At 41.6% G+C, this 19,836-nt stretch overlaps 3 protein-coding genes across 4 annotated transcripts in view; all 3 read left to right on the plus strand.

Annotated features, from left to right (window-relative positions):
- Positions 1-19,836, plus strand: part of LOC132882261 (NACHT, LRR and PYD domains-containing protein 12-like) — a 292,932-nt gene that overhangs the window by 161,416 nt on the left and 111,680 nt on the right. Inside the window, exon 10 of one of the 2 annotated variants that reach the window (XM_060915538.1) lies at positions 18,827-19,000. The exons of the other annotated variant lie outside the window; for it this stretch is intronic. Within the exon in view, the coding sequence (XP_060771521.1) occupies positions 18,827-19,000 (174 nt within the window). The remainder of the gene's footprint in view (positions 1-18,826; positions 19,001-19,836) is intronic. 2 annotated transcript variants of the gene reach the window in all.
- LOC132882266 (uncharacterized) overlaps positions 1-19,836 on the plus strand; it is a 247,947-nt gene that overhangs the window by 26,692 nt on the left and 201,419 nt on the right. The gene's annotated exons all lie outside the window — the stretch shown is intronic.
- The window catches only part of LOC132882264 (NLR family CARD domain-containing protein 3-like), a 54,411-nt gene that overhangs the window by 14,962 nt on the left and 19,613 nt on the right, over positions 1-19,836 (plus strand). The window contains exons 6-8 of the mRNA XM_060915550.1: positions 174-1,943; positions 5,492-5,686; positions 7,681-7,854. Of these exons, the coding sequence (XP_060771533.1) occupies positions 174-1,943; positions 5,492-5,686; positions 7,681-7,854 (2,139 nt within the window). The remainder of the gene's footprint in view (positions 1-173; positions 1,944-5,491; positions 5,687-7,680; positions 7,855-19,836) is intronic.

Consider the following 19,836-nt stretch of genomic DNA (forward strand, 5'->3'; position numbering starts at 1 on the left):
AGGTTTTATATAGAGCTCAGTGGAAAAGATACAATCAAATCCGGTAAATCCATAGTGTTAGCATCCTAAAGAACGGTTATCTGTGGGAACCAGTCAGAAAAAACTGTGATGTTAAACTGTAATAATTGGAGCCCAGGTCTCACCACGTCTTCTTATTTCACCCCGTCACACAGACACGCCCCAGAATCTCCTGCTGTAAATGAATTCCAGAAAAAGTTCAGATTAAATCTGATGAAGAAGTTTCAGTGTTTAAATGGAGTGATGATAAAGCCGGAAACGCGAGCGCTCCTGAATGAGATCTACACCGAGCTCTACATCACAGAGGGAGACAGTGGAGACGTCAATAAAGAACATGAGGTGAGACGGCTCGAGGCAGCGTCCAGGAGAAAAACAACAGAGGAAACGCCAATCAAATGCAGCGACATCTTTAAGCCCTTATCTGAAGAAGACAAACCCATCAGAACTGTAGTGACAAAGGGCGTGGCTGGTATCGGAAAAACAGTCTCTGTGCAGAAGTTCATTGTGGACTGGGCTGAAGGGAAAGCAAATCAGGACGTCCCCCTCATATTTCCACTTCCTTTCAGAGAGCTGAATCTGATGAAGGACCAAAACCTGAGTCTGCTGGAGCTCCTTCATGTCTGCTTTAAGGAAACCAGAGAAACAGAAATGTCCAGGTTGGAAAAGGTTCTGTTCATTTTTGATGGATTGGACGAGTGTCGTTTCCCTCTGGATTTCCGGAACACAGTGAGAGTGTGTGATGTAACTGAATCAGCATCAGTGCGTGTGCTGCTGATAAACCTGATCAAAGGGAATCTGCTTCCCTCTGCTCTCGTCTGGATCACCTCCCGACCAGCAGCAGCTGATCAAATCCCCTCTGAGTACGTCCATCGAGTCACAGAGGTACGAGGGTTCAATGACCCCCAGAAGGAGGAGTACTTCAGGAAGAGGGTCAGTGATCAGAGCCTGGCCGAGAACATCGTCACACACCTGAAGTCATTAAGAAGCCTCTACATCATGTGTCACATCCCAGTCTTCTGCTGGATTTCAGCCGCTGTCCTCGAGAGAATGTTGGGTGAAGCAGAGAGTGGAGAGATCCCCAAGACTCTGACTCAAATGTACACACACTTCCTCATCATTCAGACAAACGTCATCAGAGAAAAATACTCAAAGAAGCAGGAGAGTGATGAAGAAATGCTGCTCAAACTGGGACAACTGGCTTTTGAGCAGCTGAAGAAAGGCAACCTGATCTTCTATGAGGAAGACCTGCGAGGGTGTGGCATTGATGTGACAGAAGCAGCAGTGTACTCAGGTGTGTGTACGCAGATCTTCAGAGAGGAGCCTGGGCTTCACCAGAGTAAAGTGTACTGCTTTGTTCATCTGAGCATTCAGGAGTATCTCGCAGCTCTGTATGTGCATCTGACCTTCATGAAGGAGAAGAGAAATGTTCTTGATCAGAGTCGGTCCTTTGAGACAATTTCAGATGTACACAGGAGGGCTGTAGATCAGACGTTAAAATCTGAGACTGGACATCTGGATCTGTTCCTCCGCTTTCTTCTGGGTCTCTCACTGGAGTCCAGTCAGAAAGTCTTACATGCCTTAGTAACACAGACAGGAAGTAGCTCCCAGAGCAAAGAGGAAACAGTTCGGTACATTAAGGAGAAGATCAGTAGAGATTATCTTTCTGCAGAAAAATCCATCAATCTGTTCCACTGTCTGAATGAACTGGGTGATGATTCTCTCGTGGAGGAAATCCAACGCTACCTGAAATCTGGGAAACGAAGTGAACTCTCTCCTTCACAGTGGTCTGCTCTGGCGTTTGTGTTACTGACTTCAGCACAGGAGCTGGAGGAGTTTGATCTGAGTAAATATACCAGTACAGAGGAGATACCAGATTGGGTTCTTGTGAAGGTGATGCCTGTGATTGCAGCGTCCAGAAAAGCCGTGTAAGTAAATCTGAATAGAACTGTTCTACTGTTCCACTGTTAGAAAGAGAGAAACTGAAAGCACTTTGACAGAAACGCACTTTGGGATGTTTTGAGTTTCAGGTGATCCAGAGTGTGTTAATACAAATAGATCAGTAGATAAATGAGGGGAAAACAGCTGCATGTAGAATTGAATAAAACTGAAGTTCAGCTATTAAAGAAGTCGAAACCAGTTGATGTCATTTCAGGAGAAAAATGTTTACGTCTCACATTCTGCCATTTTGTCCCAAGAAGTGTGGAAGCTGTGAGCTGAAGATGGAAGTGACAGCCAGCTAACGAGACTCACAAACACCACATTTCCAAAACTGAACAAATAATCAAACAGAACTTTATACTGACAGTTTATTTACAATATTTACAAATTACACCGCTATTGCAGGCTCCGATGTCCCGTAAACATTGAGGGTTTTTTTCTGTGTAAAACCTTCACTGAGTGCAGTGTGAGGGTTTTTTGTTCACATCCCTCCACATTAAATTTGTGTTGTAGCTGAAATGTAATTACACAGACGCTGGGCCTGTAGAGCCATGTGGAGTTTGCAGTAATACAAAATTATAATTCCACAAAACTTTCCTGTTATTAATGACCTGATAAATAGAGGATATTACACGGTGGCACGAAGATCTGAAATTTATCTTCGAGTGGTGACTGTACATATCACGAGTGAGCGAAGTGAGCGTGTAATGTTCTTTACATTATATGGACACATCCACAAAAAAATACACAAGTTAATCAAAAGGGTTTTAATTTTGAACCGGTTCGCCATTTTGACAACGCGCGTCTAATCAGCGGGGAAACGCTGGGAGTGACGTCATCGGGGTGAAATATCGGGAAATATGACGCAGACACGAGTGTTTTACTGGGAAATCCACCGCTCGTGTTTTTCATCCGAGCTCCATCCGGGACATGGAGAACCAAAACCGAGACGTAAATCTCTGTCACTCGTGAGGAAATCAGGGAGTTGTTTTGATAAATTTGGGGACTTTGTTTGTGAACGTGTCGATATAATAAAAAGAAAATCACACGTTGGCTTGAAGATCTGAAGTTTATCTTCTCGTGTTGAAAAATATTTGACTTGTTCACTTCGCTCCCTCGTGATCTATACATTCACCGCTCGAAGATAAACTTCATGTCTTTGTGCCACCGTGTAATATCCTCTGTATGTGTCCCTCAGCTCCAGGATGGGTTTCATATGAAAAATACGAGTGGCGTGTTTCCCAGTAAAACACTCGTGTCTGTCTAATAAAAGGTTTTATTCAGGTGGTGAAAACAGCCTTTCACAGAGCGCTTATTAGAAGCACTATTCTTATTTATTTTTAAAACGTCACAAGGTCGATCAAAAAGAGTTTGTTTCCGGTTGCCCGTCCAACCCTGAACATTTCTGAAGTGTTGGAAAAATACAAGCAGTCTAAAAAAAAAAAAGTATCAAGCATTTCAAATGATGGAAACCGTTTACCGCTGCTCAGAAACAATCGCGGCTACGGGCGCAGCCATATTTGATGTACCACGTGACGACAGCGATAACACGCGGGAATTCAACGTGATTCTCGCGGGAAACCAATTGGTGACAAAATGGTGACAAACGTAACGCAAACACATGCGATATTTAACGTTCACTTCACATGCATGAAAACCAGTCACAGCCAATATAAAACTATCCCACACTCATCCCTCCACACACAATCCCAGTCAGAATCACACATCAGCATTCGTGTCCGCCTGCAATTATAGCGCCACTGAAAAAGGTGCTCAGGTCAGTGCAGACATCCCACTTGAAGATCTGCTGGAAAGGTTTGAACATTGATTCAGTAAAACTGTCGTGTAAGTGGCGGTAGACGGATGTCATCGCTGGAAGAGTGTGTTTATTCTAAAAACAATAAGCAGGTATACAATTCCAAAACATTGGGAAGAATCAAAATCGGAAGACGAGCAAAGGTCATGTGATCTACAGACAGGCGAGCTGAGGCCGAGACAAAAACCGGAGTAATAACACAAAGAAAGGCTCGAGAAGGTCAGACATGAGTATGAGTACACTGAGCGGTGACTTCACAAAGTCTGTTTGTGTTCAGCCTGTAATTGGTCGTTGAGTCACGCGCTGCTCGTTGAGAGTGCGTTAACTGTACAATCAGTTAACAGTCAGTGTCGCTTTACTCACACATGCTTAAGTTACGACAACAACTTTACGACAGCCCACAATCTGTCAACTCCAATCTGTCTTATGGCAGCTACTGTTATCAACACATCTTCATGCTCATGCATTCATTGTGGAACTGATAAAGCAGAACATTATGAAGTGTTGATGTTGCGTTTGTGGGATTAAACATTGGGCGGTGGTGGATGAACAAAGAAGAAAAACACCTCAAAAAGTATTGTTTTTATTTTCATGAAATCCTGCAATCATGCATATAATTATAATAAATTTCCATCATAACTCAGTTTGATATTTAGTCACCAAATTGTTTGTACGTACCAATTTAATACGGTTCTGAAAGAAAAGGAACAAAATCTGACCATCGTACCCTGAATTTTTTGAGGTTGTGACAGAAAACCATTCCATTATCTATCCATCCATTATCCGTAACCGCTTATCCTGTACAGGGTCGCGGGCGGGCTGGAGCCTATCCCAGCTGACTATGGGCGAGAGGCGGGGCTCACCCTGGACAAGTCGCCAGGTCATCACAGGGCGACACACAGAGACACACAACCATTCACACTCACATTCACACCTACGCTCAATTTAGAGTCACCAGTTAACCTAACCTGCATGTCTTTGGACTGTGGGGGAAACTGGAGCACCCGGAGGAAACCCACGCGGACACGGGGAGAACATGCAAACTCCACACAGAAAGGCCCTCGCCGGCCCCGGGGCTCGAACCCGGACCTTCTTGCTGTGAGGCGACAGCGCTAACCACTACACCACCGTACCGCCCCGTGACAGAAAACACACTTTTTATTATTTTTTATTTTTTGCTTGGCCTAATGTAAATTTATTCTGCGCTAATTATTCTGTTGTTGTAATGTCCTGACAGCTTTTATAAATTGTAACTTTTTTGTTGTGTCGACCTTCTCACAGCTTTTATTCTTTTTCATGCTGTCGCTCTTTGGTGTGTTTATTTGTCTCTGAAACAAAAAGCTCTGTCTCAAACTGCAGTGTCCTTTTCTGGGAGAGGTCTTTACCCCCCACACACAGGGAAAGTCAGACAGGGAGACACAACACACCGAGTGTAAGGGGAAGAACATGTCCCGTCTGTACATCACTGGCACCAGGAACAAATAAGGAGCACCTGGCAACACACACACACTGTTATCCAACGAGCTCATCATGAGTCGCTCCATAAAACCCCTTCAGCACGGGGCTGGTGATCATTTCAGTAGCTCACTAATTAGAGAACAAATCCAATGTCTGAGCTGTTCAGATAAATATGACTCTGCCTCTAACTCTGCCTGCTTCATCTCAACCTGACTTTGATCATTTGGGTGAGTTTATTATGTTTTATTTTATTTCCTTCAGTATCAGTTGTGATGGAATTGAAGGGAGCAGCGCTAAAGCTCTGGCCTCAGTGCTCAACTCAGAAACCTCCAATCTGAGAGAACTGCATCTGACTGTGAGGACACTGAATCTGTCTGGGAATAAACTAGGAGACTCAGGAGTGAAGCGTCTCTGCGCTGGACTGGAGAATCCTCACTGTAAAGTGGAGAGCCTGGAGTAAGATCATCTCTGTGTACATTATTGATTTTCAGTTGAATTTGACTGTAACAGTCCAACATGCAGAACAAATATATTCCTCATTTAACTCATCACTTCTGCATTAAAGCACTAATTAAACACACTGAGAATTTGATACGTGGGGATAAAAATACAGTTAAAGCAGGGTTTTCATTAGTATGGAAAACAGATGAAATGTTGCCCTGGTGGGAGGACCAGGGGGGTGGAGCCCAGAGCCGAAAACAAATTTTGCAATTTCTAACAGCCAGTCGTTAGCTCTCCATGGTCCATCTGAAATAGAAATTCAAGTCATTCCTGGGTCTCATGGCGATTACAGTTCGTATGCCACAAAACCCAATCAAGATTTGGGAAATCAGAACAACACCAATGCTTGCAGAATAAAGAAATCGAATGTATGATGACAAACATGCAAAATAGCAATAACTTTTTTAAAATGCAAACTGGGCAGGGTTCGCCACTTTTCAAAAATAAAAGGAGGGGGCGGGGCCCCAGTGGGGGGCCAGGGGGACAAAATCCCCCTGAAGCTGATGGACTTTGGGCTTTTTTGACAGTGAAACTGGCCAATAAATGGACAGGAAATGCTAAATCATTGTTAAAATCATTTTACAGAAAATTAACGCATTCTTACTGTACATATCATCTTTATTGTCAATGTGAGACTCATTTGACATTTCAGTTGAGACTGATGCGCCTGTTGCGCGTCCCTGAATTAATTATATTTTTTCTGTGTGAGAAAAATAAATGAACTTCCATGCATAAACAAAATACCCAATTACAATAAATGCATATATTTTTTACAATACACATAATTAATGTTAATTGGGTGAAAGCACTCCAATCCATGCACCAGCTGGTGCGCGTGCCCGAGACTGGCACTACAAAGCCACCCGGCCTCCGTAGTTCGGGTCCTTTGACCCAGGAGCCCAGAAGTCCTGCAGTAAACAAACACTGAAGCAGCAGGAAAATGCAGCTCTCGCCAACACAATCACAGATACGTAAAATAAAAGACCTGAACTTAACGTGTGTGTGTGTGTGTGTGCTGTTATATGTTTACTGTAACGGTGTAGGGTCAGAAAAGACGATAGATAAGCGTACCCGTTGCACAATAACGCTACAAACACCTGCAGAGTTATTTAGCTGCTGGCTCGTTATTTTGGCCACTTCAGGTCGCCCCGTATGCATTCGTTTAATGGTCTTCTGCGTGTTAGTTTCAAATTTATAATAAAGCGAATACTTTATGATTTATTTGGTGAATACTGATGAAGTCACAGGGTTTTTTGGGGGGGTTTTTTTGTCCAAGGGAAGGGTGGCAGGCCACTTTAAAAGTGCCCGTGGAGAACACTGCTGGCATTTTCTGCGAGACTTGCCAGTTTTTTCTGCGAAGCCGAAATTGAACAGCGTTCGCTTTCATTTTTTCGCAGTCGCCATCATGCTATACCATACAGGATAGGGTCGCCATCTTACCATGTGGGAACCATGTGATATGCTATAATTTAATACGCGCGAAATGATTGGACAATATAAGAAGGATGAGCCAATCGGTTCCCACCTTTTATCTAGTCACATGTACACAGCCTCAGCAACCAAACGGCGCACAGGTAACAGCGTTCCTTATCAAGTAAGTCCGACGAGAAAGCTCGAACAATTACGGGAAAATTGCATTTGGCCAAAAAACAGCCGATTCAGACGTCATTACAACCGATGATTTCGATCGGCAATCGGTTACTAATGAAAACCCTGTTAAACACAGATGAGTCAGGTTTCTTTTTTCTCTTTTTCCTTAAACCAGTAAAACCTTTACACCTCTTGTAGACTCGATGTCAAGAATAATCAAAAATAGCTTTAATAATTGGTCAGAATTAATAATATCTTGTGATTGGACAAGAGAAGGGAGACAGTCCATCATCAGACTCATCATCTTTAAAGTCAGTATTAAATCTGTTGATGAAGTGTGTGTCATTGTGTCTCTGCAGGTTGGGGCAGTGTGGTGTCTCAGATGAAGGCTGTGCTGCTCTGAGTTCAGCTCTGAGATCAAACCCCTCACACCTGAGAGACCTGAATCTGTCCCGTAATAATCTGGGAGACTCAGGAGTGAAGCGTCTCTGTGCTGTACTGGAGAATCCTCACTGTAAACTGGAGACACTGAGGTAAGATCATCTCTCTGAGAGTCACATGACCTGCTCCTCAGTAAGACCCATTCTCTAATAGTGAGACTGAAGCAGAGGTTTTAGCTTCATCATCAGTGTCCTGAGGAGGAAGATTGTTTCTGTTCACTGCACACTGATGATTTGTCACAGAGTCTTTGGGTCAGATGGACGTATGTGAGAAGCTGCAGCCCAAAACGGGACTTGATCCGACTGCGATGTGTCTGAACTCACTGTGAAATTTACTACAACACTGTAACGAATCCCACAAACTGCACTTGAGGGTTCCAGTTCCGCAATAGAGAAGATGGCAGCGTAGTTTACGAGCTCCCCGATGTTTTTTTGAAATAACCCCTCAAAACTCTACTTGATCAACTCAAGTGCGTGTTTTGCTTCACGATGGAGAGAGGGGTTACAGCTAGAAGTAGGACAACTACAAATACGATGGAAAGCGAGTCCAAAATAAGACAAGATAACCGAAGCCAAAACCCCCTCGGACTGGACCTACATGGTGATGATGGCTCTGAAGCTAGCCTGCAAAGTATCCTCAAAGAAATACGGGAGTTCAGAAGAGACAACCGGGCACAGCTATCAGATATTAAAAAAGTTAGAGAGCAAACGACAGACTAGATGAAGCGGAGGAGAGAATTGAAGAAACCGAGATGGTACTTCAGGCAGCATCAATGTTAATTAAGATGCTAGCACAGCGCCAAGCTAATCTGGAGGCTAAGCTAATTGACCAGGAGGGTCGAGCGCAGAGAGATAACGTAAGGATCTATGGGATAGCTGAGAATAAAGAGGGCAGCGATATGGCTGGTTTTCTTGACAACTTATTGAAAGACGCGCTCGGACCCCCCCCCCCCCCCCCCCCCCCGTGATCGGGACCTCGGAATTGAACGAGCCCAACGAAGCCCAACAATCGGGCTCGACCCCGGTCTATTGTGGTTAAATTTGGGAGCTACCGGACGATGTTTTGTTCTACGTTTGTTCGCTGGGAGAGATTTGTTTAGCGCACTGGTTTGGCGTGGTGAAAAGTAGTGAGGAAAAGGGAGGTTATGTTTTGGATTATAGATTTAAAGATCTACGAACAAGCCGGATGTCAGAATTGTTTCGTTTAATGTGAAGGGGATTACAAGTCCAGCCAAGAGAAGCAAAATACTCTCGAAAAGGAAAATGCTCAAGTGGTGTTCCTACAAGAGACGCATCTCACATCATTCGAACATGAAAAATTAAAGAGAATGGGATATTCAAGGGTTTACTATTCATCCTATAAATCCGGCCGTAGGAGAGGTGTTGCAAGTTTAATATCAAAGAATATACCATTTGAACATCTTTCAGAAGTAATTGATAAGGAAGGGAGGGATATAATCGTCTCAGGCAAAGTAGATGGAGTTATAATAACATTGTGTAATGTTTCTGTACCTCCTGGAAGTCATTTTGCTTTTTATAGAAAGATGTTTGACTTAATGCTACGGGCCACAGGAATTGTTCTGTGTGGTGGAGATTGGAATATCCATCTTGACTCTACAATAGATTCATCTATAGACCAAGCTGCAATATCACTACACAAGAAAATCAATGTCTCAATGTCCGAGCTGGGCATATTAGATCTATGGAGAAATTTTTACCCTACAGCTCGTGATTACACTTTTTACTCATGTCCCCATGACACATCTTCAAGAATAGAGGATTTTTTTGTGTTCCAGAAAGACCGCCATAGAATACGTAGTTGTGATATTGGGTGTATTGATATTTCTGATCCTGCTCCTCTGGCTTGTACTGTTCATATTAGTGATAATCCAGGAAGATCACAGTGGAGACTAAACAGCAGGATTCTAAACAACCCAAAATTTACATCCCAAAGGAGAAAAGAAATTAAAGTGTTTCTGGAAGAAAATGACAGAGGGGAAGTCGACCCGAGTATAGTATGGGATACCCTGAAGGCGGTAGTTAGAGGTAAAATTATATCCTTCTGCGCTCATGGAAAAAAAAGCAAGACGATGACGACTAATGGACCTTAATAAAGAATTAAAAGATCTTGAGACAACATAAACTGCTACCAAACCCAAGCCTGTTGATCAGAATAAAGAAAGTTAGGAATGAAATCAGCATGTTGTATACACAAGACATTGAAAAAAGATGGCATTTACGAAACAGAAATATCATGAATCCGGCTCAAAATCAGCAAAACTCCTGGCAAGAAAGCTACAAAACAACAGGTGGATAACACAATCTACAAAATAAGAGATCCAAATTCTAAAAATGTACAATACAGTCCAAGTGAAATACAAAACATCTTTAAAGACTGCTATCAATCGTTACATACACAACCTGAATTAGCAGGAGAACAGCAGATTGGTGAATTTCTCAACTCTCTTAATCTACCTGCAGCTTCAGAGGAACACAATCGGATCTTAACAGCAGCAATAACTGAGGCAGAACTTCACAGCGCCATCTCCAGATTGAAAGCAAACAAATCCCCAGGTCCTGACGGTCTCCCTTCAGAGCGGTATAAAGCCCTACGAATTGAATTAATGCCAAGTCTTCTTCGGGCTTGCAATACAACTTTAGTGGATGTAAAAATGCCTCCTGAAGGAGGCGGTCATTTCTGTTCTCCCTAAAGAGGGAAAGGATAAATTAGAATGTGCATCGTTTCGACCCATTTCGGTGTTAAACGTTGATTATAAATGATATACAGCCATCCTGGCCAAAAGGCTGGAAAAAATCCTCCCTCGGATTATACATAATGACCAGACTGGGTTTGTCTCGCAAAGACAAGCTCAGGATAACATCAGGCGGTCCCTGCACATACTGCATTACATCCAACAAAATCATCTCGAAGCCCTCAGAATTAGCTCGGACGCAGAGAAAGCCTTCGACTCAGTCAGCTGCATTTTCCTATATAAGGCCCTTAAAAGATTTGGCATCCATGAAAATTTCATTCAGGGTGTGTGTACACTTTATGACAAACCATCAGCCCGGATAAAAATAACCGGTTCTCTCTCAGACGCTATTATACTACAGCGTGGAGCGAGACGGGGCTGTCCACTCTCCCCTTTACTTTCTGCACTTTCTATAGAGCCTTTAGCACAGTGGCTGAGACAGACAGAAGATATCAAAGGCGTAACCATTAAGGGGGATGATCACAAGGTGGCGCTATATGCTGACGGTGTTTTGATATGTTTAAAGAGCCCATCTAGTTCATTTGTCAAATTAATGGGCCTTTTAGAAAGATTTGGCGAGTTTGCAGGATATAAATTGAACATACAAAAAACTCAGATTCTGACTTAAATCCATACCTCCTAAACACCTTAAAGAGAAATATCATCTTAATTGGGACCAGAACTCGTTAAAACACTTAGGGATATATAAACATACCAAAAGAAATCACATCAATAACAAAGATAAATTCTGAGCCTCTTTGAACAAAAATGAAAGAAGACGCACAAAAGTGGAACTCGATCTCTTTCCTCAGCCTCAGTCCTAGAATAGACAGTGTAAAAATGAATATACTTCCAAGATATCTCTCTTTATTTCAAGCACTTCCTGTAGAAATTTCCTTCAAATGGTTTTCAGAACTGAATAAAATCATCTCCAGATTCATATGGCAGGGTCAGAAACCCAGGGTCAAATTTAAAACCCTACAACTTCCAAAGGGGGGAGGGGGGATGGCATTACCTCATTTTAAAGAATATTATTTGGCAGCTCAGGTTAAACCTCTGATCGATATATGTAGCTCAGCATTTCATGCAAGATGGAAAGATCTAGAACTCTCTATTCAGACTGACCCACTGATCCATGCCATATTGGCTCATAAAAATTTGGGAAGATTCAAAAATAATCTTGAAAACCCAGGGATCAAAGCGTAATTAAATATTTGGAATACATTAAAGGAAGAATACAAATTGGAGAATAATTTCCAGATAATTCAGTGGTGTGCCTATGACCTCGGATTCAAACCAAACGAAACGGATTATAGATTTAAATCTTGGATTTCGAGAGGAATAACATCATTTTATTCACTTACAACTCCAGGAAAGTTGAAGGACTTCGAAAGTCTGAGGAAGGAATATCAACTTGAAAAATCTGACTTTTTTTAGATCCCTCCAGATACGAACTTTATTTTGAACATAATATTAGACATAAAACGGATATGGATGATCCTGTATTGAAAGTATTCCTGGACGCCTACCAAAATAATCTCAATAAGGGCATTATCTCTAGAATTTACAAAGGCCTACTGACGACAAAGACACACAACAGAATACATCAGAGAAAAGTGTGAGCGAGAGAGAGCTTCCAATATCAGACGAGGTCTTGCTGAACGTGTGTGAACTCCAGTGGAAATGTACAAACTCTCGGATGTGGAGGGAGTTTGGATGGAAGTGTTTTATTCTTTTTTTTTATCACACCAAAGCAAAAAGTACGTGTGGCGGGAGGAGATGCTAAATGTTGGAGACGGTGCGTGTCTCAAGAAGCTGACCATTGGCATATGTTTTGGGACGGCCCAGTGAACAAACCATTCTGGGCAGAGATTCATAATGCATTCAGAAAGATGTCTGATATAGAGGTCTGCGCGGGACAGAATTTTCAGGCCCGCTCCCGCATTGTGCAGTCCCGCTCCCGCAAAGAATTATGATTTTCAGTCCCGCTCCCGCCCGCGCCTGCCATATTTTGTCCCGCTCCCGCCCGCAAATCCCACATTGTGCACTCCCCCTCCCGCCCGCGCCCGCAATGAGCTTTCAAAATTTGTCCCGCGCCGCACTGCTTTGCGTCAGGTCCCGTGGGAGTGCAGGGCTCTCGTCTGATACTGACCTGCCCTTTCAGTTTCTTCCTTTATTTTTAGGACATGTTGACTTCCAGGCAAGGTGCGCTGATGAATATTTGTTTGGTATTTTAATATGTGCCTGCAAAAAAGCGCTTACGAGACGCCGGCTGCTCCCTGAACCCCCTACAATACAAGAATGGATAAATAGAGTAAATGAGGTTTACAATATGGAAAGGATCACTTTCTCTCTCCGTCTCAAGAAAACTCTGTTTATTAAGTTATGGACAAAGTGGGTCAAATATGTAAAACCCATCCGACCAGACTTTGTGGAGGTGTCACGTGAACGATTCTGGAAAGTTCCTGCAACTTTAACTTTACTGTAGATGCACATGTATGTTGAACCCCTTCTTATCTTTCAAATCTGTAATTTTATTTAATCTCCTCTTCTCTAACCTCTCCTGGACTTACCCGTCACTCTCTTTATTCTCCTTTTATGTAAACGCTTAATCTCTCCCAAACTGTATAAAGTTCATCAATACTGAAAATGTATGGAATGCAGAAGAGATGATGCTGTTGGTTTGATGAATTTCTGCATTACAATCTGCAATCCCAAAATAAATAAAAAAACTGCACCTGAGACACAAACTAACTGCCCTGTGTGTGAGCAGCAGGGTTTCAAAGCAGCAGCGACATGGAAAGTGAAAAGGTGGAAAAAAAGAATAAAAAAGAGAAAATAACTGAAAATAAATTGCAAACCACATCAACTATTCTTTTGTTGACTTGTTGATATTCTGACAGTTGAAAGTTTGTTCGTGAGTTTTCTTTCAGTCTGTCTATCTGCGATGAACAGGGTTGCCAGATCTGTGTAACAGAAGCAGCCCAGTGAACAAGCAGTATTAAACCCATGCAGTTTTCCTCCGTAGTTCTTTCACTAAGATCCTAAAGTGGTCTTGAATTATTACTAATTTCCAGAGGTGGACAAAGAACCCAACTTCATTACTTGAGTCAAATGGCCCTTTTCCACTACCCTTTTTCAGCTCGCTTCAGCTCACTTCAGCCCGACACGGCTCGTGTTTCGACTACCAAAAAACAGCACGACTCAGCTCGCTTCAGCCCTGCTTAGCCCCTAAAACTCGCACCATTTTGGAGTGGGGCTGAAGCGAGCCAAAGCGAGCCGAGTGAGGCTGGGGGCGTGAGCAGACACTCCCCTGTGCACTGATTGGTGAGGAGGAGTGTCCTCACATGCCCACACACGCCCCGCGAGCACGCTGGGATCTGTAAACACCGTAAACCCGGAAGAAGAAGAATTACGAATTACTAGAATTTCTGAAGCATTATGCGCCTCGCCTCATCTATACGCTCTTGCCAGTATCTGTTGGCGTTGTCGGTGACAACAAGCCACAGAACCAAGACCAGCAACACTAACGACTCCATGTCCTCCATGTTTATTGTTTACTATTCGGGTCGTGAGACTACCGCTTAAAAGCTCACTGATGTCACTGTTTGCGCTGCTTAACGACATCACGTGACGTCCACCCACTTTCGCTAACTCCACCCAATGTGTCCACCCACTTCCAGCCAGCACGGTTCAGCGCGGTTGTAGTCGAAATGCAACTCCAATAGCCCCACTCAGCCCGACTCAGCACGGCACGGCTCAGCCCGACTCAGCCGCGTTTGTAGTGGAAAAGCGGCAATAGTACAGATCCCACTGGTCAAATGTGACTCCGATACAAGTGAAAGTTCTCCAGTCAAACTTTTTTACTTAAGTTAAAGTAGTGAAGTACTTGCTTTTAAAAATACTTAAGTATTAAAAGTACATTTTCTGTCAACGCACTGTTATATTATTGTCACAGCGCTGATAATACCTCATGCCTCTGAAGCGACCGACTGGATTATTTTGTTACGAGAAAAGAGATTTCTACATGCTGTTTATTTGGCAAGATTATGCTAAACATATTTCTGAAAGGACTTCAGATAAGTTAACGTTATTCATGTTAGCGTAACTCTGTTTTTACATGCTAACTAACAGTGTCCAAGTTAACTAGCTATGAGTTAACATTAGCTGTGGACAAGGCTACGGCAACTTGGCGGGAAAATCCATAGAAAGTCATTTGGGGTCATTCCATGTCAGTTCACACAAATGCCCAAAACCTCCCCAGTGACACCTCTTCAATTTGCCTGATATTTATTTTATTAGTGCCTTATGATGTCAAAAGAAAGAATCCAAAATTTTAGCTTCCTCGCTCGAACGTTTTTTGAGTTATGGCCCTTCAAAGTTTGGGTGCCATCTTTAGTTCTAAAGGAGATATAGACCTGTAAATTGCTATATCTATGTATTCTGGCCCTGTCTATCTGATTCTGCACCTAAAAATAGCACAAGTTTACTAACTTTAGAGATATTAACCCCTTAAAAGTGGATTTTTTTTTTAATGACACAATTTTTTTGACATTTTGGGGGTCCATATCTTGGAAAGTTTTTATGTTGATGGGGTTTCAACTGATTTATCATATTTGGGAACTCTACTGTGTACTTAGAGAGTTTCAGGGTACTCAGAGGTTTGGTGGGGGTACAGGAGGGCCCCAAATATGGCTTTGGGACAAAATTACCATTTGGTACACCCTACTTCAGGCCATTAGTTGGCCATGTGGGCACATGATGACTGGAATGAGCCTTTAACCCTATCAACAGACACCTTTTATCAAACTTTTAAGCCAATAAAAACTTTGATTATCCAACTCCTTCAATATAAACTAAGCGTTTGTATATGGTACTGTTTTTTGCATATTTTCTGAAAAATCCGAAAAGTCCGGAAAGTAGGTCAGCTATTGTTTTGACTGCCTATTCATGTTTAAGGTAGTAAAAGCATACCCATATAGTGATTTTAATCTATGGGAAGATTATTTATACCCAATACCCCATTAGTTATATTGACAATTACAAGGGATAAACCCTTTCCCGGCTGTTTCATGATGCTGTTTTTTTTACATTTGACACCTTTCCCTGTAAATGCATCTTTCAAACAGGAAAGGGAAAGATGCAAACAAGGGGATGATCCCAAGAAAAACATCCTGGTTGCTTTACTACATTTGTTCTGACATCCGATCTGGAAGTTAAACCTAGACTCATCGGGGTTTTTTTTTTTTTTCAAGAAAAGGGGAAGGGGCCCCTAGCCACTCATGTGGGGAAAATTAGCATATCAATTAGTAAAAAGGGGAAATTTATTTATATATATATATATATATATATATATATATATATATATATATATATATATAAAAATGTGTGTGTATATATGTATGTATGTTAGTGCTGTCAAAAATGTCGCGTTATTAACGCGTTAACTTGACTCAATTTTAACGGCGATAATTTTTTTTTATCGCGAGATTAATGCTCTGTGACATGATGCCACGCCCCGCACAGCCAGAGTCCTCTGCCCTCCCCCGAAGAGCCACAGTGCTCGGCTTAGGTTTCGTTTTCCCATCGGCGGCTCCAGCCCCACTTTGCAGTGGCTGTGACAAGACGTGATATGCTCTGCAATAAAAAAAAAACATTGGTACAACCAGTGTTCGAACTATGCCGATATTTTCGGGGGGGGGGCCCCTTATTTTCCCTTGGGGGGGTGCTTGCGCTTGTCTCGGAGCGCGGCTCTCCATCGCGCGCTCACTTCAGATATGCAAATGCTTCCCGTTACACACGATTGCTATGTCAATAAACATCATTTTGCCAATATTTTAGAGACCCCCCAACATTTCCCAAATCATGTTTCAAGGGATCTCATGTCTGTTTCAGGGGATCTCGGATCCCCCGTGTACCCCCGTAGTTCGAACGGTGAGCAAGCCCATTCACTTTTTTATGCTGATAAGAGAATGACAATGGTTTTTCATGTGACAAAAATGTGCGATTAAATTGCGATTAATTGCGAGTTAACTATGACAGTCGTGACATTAATCGCGATTAAATATTTTAATCGCTTGACAGCACATATATATATATATATATATATATATATATATATATATATATATATATATATATTTTATTATAATCATTATAAACATGAAGGGGGCAAGGGTATTCATGAGGAACTCTATATATTTTTGATACATACCTTTCTTCTATACAATTGTTTTTAAAGTATTGATCATAAAGACATGTAAATGTTAACAGTTTTATTCTATGTGTTCATTACTTACAATAATTGGTTGTTTCAGTATCAAAGTCTTGAGCAAATGGCTCAAACCCACTGGTATTTTCATGAACAGTTAGCATTAAAAAATCAAAGAGATATCTGTAAACAAATGTTTCACTTTTGTAGCAATTATTTTGTATACAAAGTAAAATTAATTGTCAGTGTCAGTCAGCGAGCCTGGTTATGGTTTTATATTGAATTGAATCGTTTTGTATTGTGCCTACGTGTATTTTACAGCAGTAAATGGCGTCCATGCCTCATTAAAATTGTCTTATCTGATCACATGACTAATTTATTCTTAAGTAAGTGTAGTTTAAGTTACGTGTGTGTGTACAGTGTGCAAAGGGTTAATAAATGTAAACTGTCAGTTTATATATTCAAATATATGTGTTCAGTGATATTATCCTTGTTTTAATCTTACTATTTTATAATTTGAATGTGTTTTAGTACCTTTTGATTTGAATTGGCAGTTAAAACAATAGCTGACCTACTTTCTGGACTTCTCGGATTTTTCAGAAAATATGCAAAAACAGTACCATATACAAATGCTTAGTTTATATTGAAGGAGTTGGATAATCAAAGTTTTTATTGGCTTAAAAGTTTGATAAAAGGTGTCTGTTGATAGGGTTAAAGGCTCATTCCAGTCATCATGTGCCCACATGGCCAACTAATGGCCTGAAGTAGGGTGTACCAAATGGTAATTTTGTCCCGAAGCCATATTTGGGGCCCTCCTGTACCCCCACCAAACCTCTGGGTGCCCTGAAGCTCTCTAAGTACACAGTAGAGTTCCCAAATATGATGATAAATCAGTTTAAACCCTATCAACACAAAAACTTTCCAAGATATGGACCCCTGACATGTCAAAAAAAAAAAAATTGTCATTAAAAAAATCCACTTTTAAGGGGTTAATATCTCTAAAGTTAGTAAACTTGTGCTATTTTTAGGTGCAGAATCAGATAGACAGGGCCAGAATACATAGATATAGCAATTTACAGGTCTATATCTCCCTTAGAACTAAAGATATGGGCCTCCAAAAATGCTTGCAAATTAAGTGCGCAGTTCCCAGACCCCAAAAGTGGGCGTGGCACCCAAACTTTGAAGGGCCATAACTCAAAAAACGTTCGAGCGAGGAAGCTAAAATTTTGGATTCTTTATTTTGACATCATAAGGCACTACTAAAATACATATCAGGCAAATTGAAGAGGTGTCACTGGGGAGGGTGTGTGAATTGACATGGAATGACCCTTTGACTAACCAGACTGCATAGCTATTGCAACATTATCACTCGCTCTAAAAGCACAGACAACTTCACTACAAGCTTTCTCTTGGAATAAAACGCTTACAGACCTCAATATGCTTCCGCAGGTTGGACAGCGAGTTTTTATAGGCCGTGATGTGGTTCGTTTTAGATAAACAAAGCAAACGTTTAAAACGAAACAACTCTTTATTCCTTTCAGAAAACTGAAAGATGGGTTCTCGGTATGGCCATGGGTGCGTTCATTCCCCAGAAGAACCGCCTCCTTCCATTCTGCCATCAACTGATCGTGTTCAAATAATGCTGTGGAGAAATCACTGAACTTGATTTTATCCAGTCTACGGCTGTGACGTGACCCTCGTGATTACTGATAGACTGTCTCAGTGTCACCTGCGAATAAACAATCACGTTTTAGAAAAGAAATGAAAAAAACATCCACTTTCAAAGCCGCTTCATAGTAACGAGTAACGAGGACCCTGATAGAAATGTAGTGGAGTAAAAAGTACGATATTTGTCTTTCAAATGTAGTGAAGTTAGTCATAAGTTTCCAAAAAAATACTTAAGTAAAGTACCGATACTCAAAAAGTGGACTTCAGTACAGAACTCAAGTAAATGTACTTCATTACTGTCCACCTCTGGAGATAAGCGCGTAACAACTAAACAGCATCCAAAGTGTTTTGACTTTGTTAGACCACTACACTCATCATCTTTAAAATCAGTATTAAATCTGTTGATGAAGTGTGTGTCATTGTGTCTCTGCAGGTTGCAGCAGTGTGGTGTCTCAGATGAAGGCTGTGCTGCTCTGAGTTCAGCTCTGAGATCAAACCCCTCACACCTGAGAGTCCTGAATCTGACCGGTAATAATCTGGGAGACTCAGGAGTGAAGCGTCTCTGTGCTGGACTGGAGAATCCTCACTGTAAACTGGAGAGACTGGGGTAAGATCATCTCTCTGAGAGTCACATGACCTGCTCCTCAGTAAGACCCATTCTCTAATAGTGAGACTGAAGCAGAGGTTTTAGCTTCATCATCAGTGTCCTGAGGAGGAAGATTGTTTCTGTTCACTGCACACTGATGATTTGTCACAGAGTCTTTGGGTCAGATGGACGTATGTGAGAAGCTGCAGCACAAAACGGGACTTGATCCGACTGCGATGTGTCTGAACTCACTGTGAAATTTACTACAACACTGTAATGAATCCCACAAACTGCACCTGAGACTCAAACTAACTGCCCTCTGTGTGAGCAGCAGTGACATGGTGGGAATGATCTCGGGAATACAAAATTTGAAAACTAAAATGAGACGTTAATGCCAAAGAATTGAAGGAAAAAATAGGCTTTTAAATAAAAAAAATTAAATGGAGCCGACCATAGTAACCGTCTTTCTGTTGATTTTTTTAAATAATTCAAATCTATTACAGTAATAAATATAGCCACTAGCAGATATAAATTATTACTAATTTCATGGGAAGTGAAAAAGCTCAGCACATCTGGCTCTCTGTCTTCATGTCCCTCTGATGTACATTTTCTATTTACTGTAAATTTGACTCCCTAAATCTGTCGAACCTGATGAACCCGAGATGTAAATATTTTACACTCAGTTTTATAATTCAGGAATGTTTTAATTGGTAATAAATGATCAGTCAGTAATGTGGTTTAGAAAAGACACGAATGTTTATTCTCCTCAGAATGAACGCTTTAAGTTTGACATTAGCCGATCTTTGTTTGAATCCATGATGGTGCTTGTTTTTCACCGTGATTCAGACTTTTAGTTC

This window comes from Neoarius graeffei, chromosome 2, assembly GCF_027579695.1.
Source record: "Neoarius graeffei isolate fNeoGra1 chromosome 2, fNeoGra1.pri, whole genome shotgun sequence".
Classification (NCBI taxonomy): Eukaryota; Metazoa; Chordata; class Actinopteri; order Siluriformes; family Ariidae; genus Neoarius; species Neoarius graeffei.